We start from the raw sequence: 1,572 nt of genomic DNA on the forward strand, positions 1-1,572 counted from the left end.
GAGAGAGAGAGAGAGAGAGTGTCCTCCTTTTCTCTTCCTTCTTGTCCTCTTTTCTTCCTTCCTTCCTTCCTTCCTTTCCTTCCTTCCTTTCTTCTCAGTCATTCCTCTGAAATATGAATAAATTTATAATAATAATAATAATAATAATGATAATAATAATAAATTTAATAGTAATTTATTGTATTTTCTCTCACACACACACACACACCAATATTTTCTCCCTCTCTTTCTTTTTCTCTTATAAACTCTCTCTCTCTCTCTCTCAGGCACTCAAGTTGATGATCCAAAGCACAGCAGACGACAGCTTCCTTCCGGTCGCACACACCTGCATCGCCCAACTCGACCTGCCAAAATACAACACCAAAGAGAAGCTGAAATACAAACTTCTACAGGCCGTACAGCAGAGTGAAGGGTTCGGCCTGGTGTGAGGGTGTCAGGGGGTGTTGACGGGGTGTGAGGGGGTGTTGAAGGGTGTGAGGGGGTCAGGGGGAGGCTGTGTGAGTTGGATAAGAGTGACCTTGTGTGTGGGAGGAAGTGCCTGTTAAGAAAATAGAATATATAGAAATTAATAGAAAATATATGTAATAGTTTACAGAATTATTATTATTATTATTATTATTATTATTATTATTATTATTATCAAATTGAGTATATTTTTTAGTCTTGTTACAAAAAAAAATGAGTGAAATAAAGAAAATGAAAAAGGTAACTTGTATTATTATCACTATAAAAATGAGAGAGAGAAAGAGAGAGGAGGGTGGCCAACTTGCTGGACATGAGAGGGAGGCTCTTGCTCTACAAGGGCCAGATACGGCCTTATTTAGAGTATTCCGCCCTCTCCTGGATGTCCTGTGCTGCCACACACATCAGCAAGCTCCACGGCATCCAGCGACGGGCGCTGCGACTGGTGGAAGCAGCAGGTGCCCCCAGCCCATCCTGAGGCTCCCGTCGACACGATAGAACACCCCTGGGACCTGGCGGCCCTTGTGGTGTTCCACAAGGCACAGGTGCAGGGTGTGCCACGCCTGGCGGGACTACGGCTGTCCGCCAGAGTCACCTCGCGGGACACGAGAACGGTGTCATCCAGTGGTGACTCGGTGGAAGTGCCGCGTTCCCGCTCCAGCCAACACCGGCCCACCTTTTGGGGGCGAGTCTCCAGACCGTGGAACGTCTTCGCGTCCTCCGTCCCTCACATCAGGGGGATGGATACCCAGGACGTGAAGTTAACAGCACACCACTGGAGGGGCTCGTTCCCAACCCTCCTGCTAACAATATTAACATAAGTCCATAAAGAATGTATATATATGTATATATATCTTTATATTTATATTTGTGTTGTATCACACCCCTAAAACAGGTTGCACGTGGCAGTGCGCCTTCACCTGATAATGTACCTTCGGATGATAATGTACCTAGGTTTAACTAGGTTTAAATTAAAGAGAGAGAGAGAGAGAGAGAGAGAGAGAGAGAGAGAGAGAGAAAAAAGACAGTAAAAGAAAGAGGGTTAAGAGGAAATCTTGAGAGAGAAAAGCCTTATTATATTATTATTGAAAGAAAAAGAGTGGAAAGAGA

General features: G+C 44.4%; 1 protein-coding gene across 2 annotated transcripts in view; it reads left to right on the top strand.

Moving 5' to 3' along the window:
* The window catches only part of LOC135115295 (probable E3 ubiquitin-protein ligase HERC4), a 12,453-nt gene extending 11,744 nt beyond the window's left edge, over window positions 1–709 (top strand). For both annotated transcript variants that reach the window (XM_064031907.1, XM_064031916.1), the window contains exon 14: window positions 267–709. In XM_064031907.1, coding sequence (XP_063887977.1) covers window positions 267–428 — 162 coding nt within the window. In that variant the 3' untranslated portion in view covers window positions 429–709. The remainder of the gene's footprint in view (window positions 1–266) is intronic.
* The last annotated feature ends 863 nt before the right edge of the window (window positions 710–1,572 follow it).

The sequence above is a fragment of the Scylla paramamosain genome, chromosome 2 (genome assembly GCF_035594125.1).
Source record: "Scylla paramamosain isolate STU-SP2022 chromosome 2, ASM3559412v1, whole genome shotgun sequence".
In the NCBI taxonomy this organism is placed as follows: domain Eukaryota; kingdom Metazoa; phylum Arthropoda; class Malacostraca; order Decapoda; family Portunidae; genus Scylla; species Scylla paramamosain.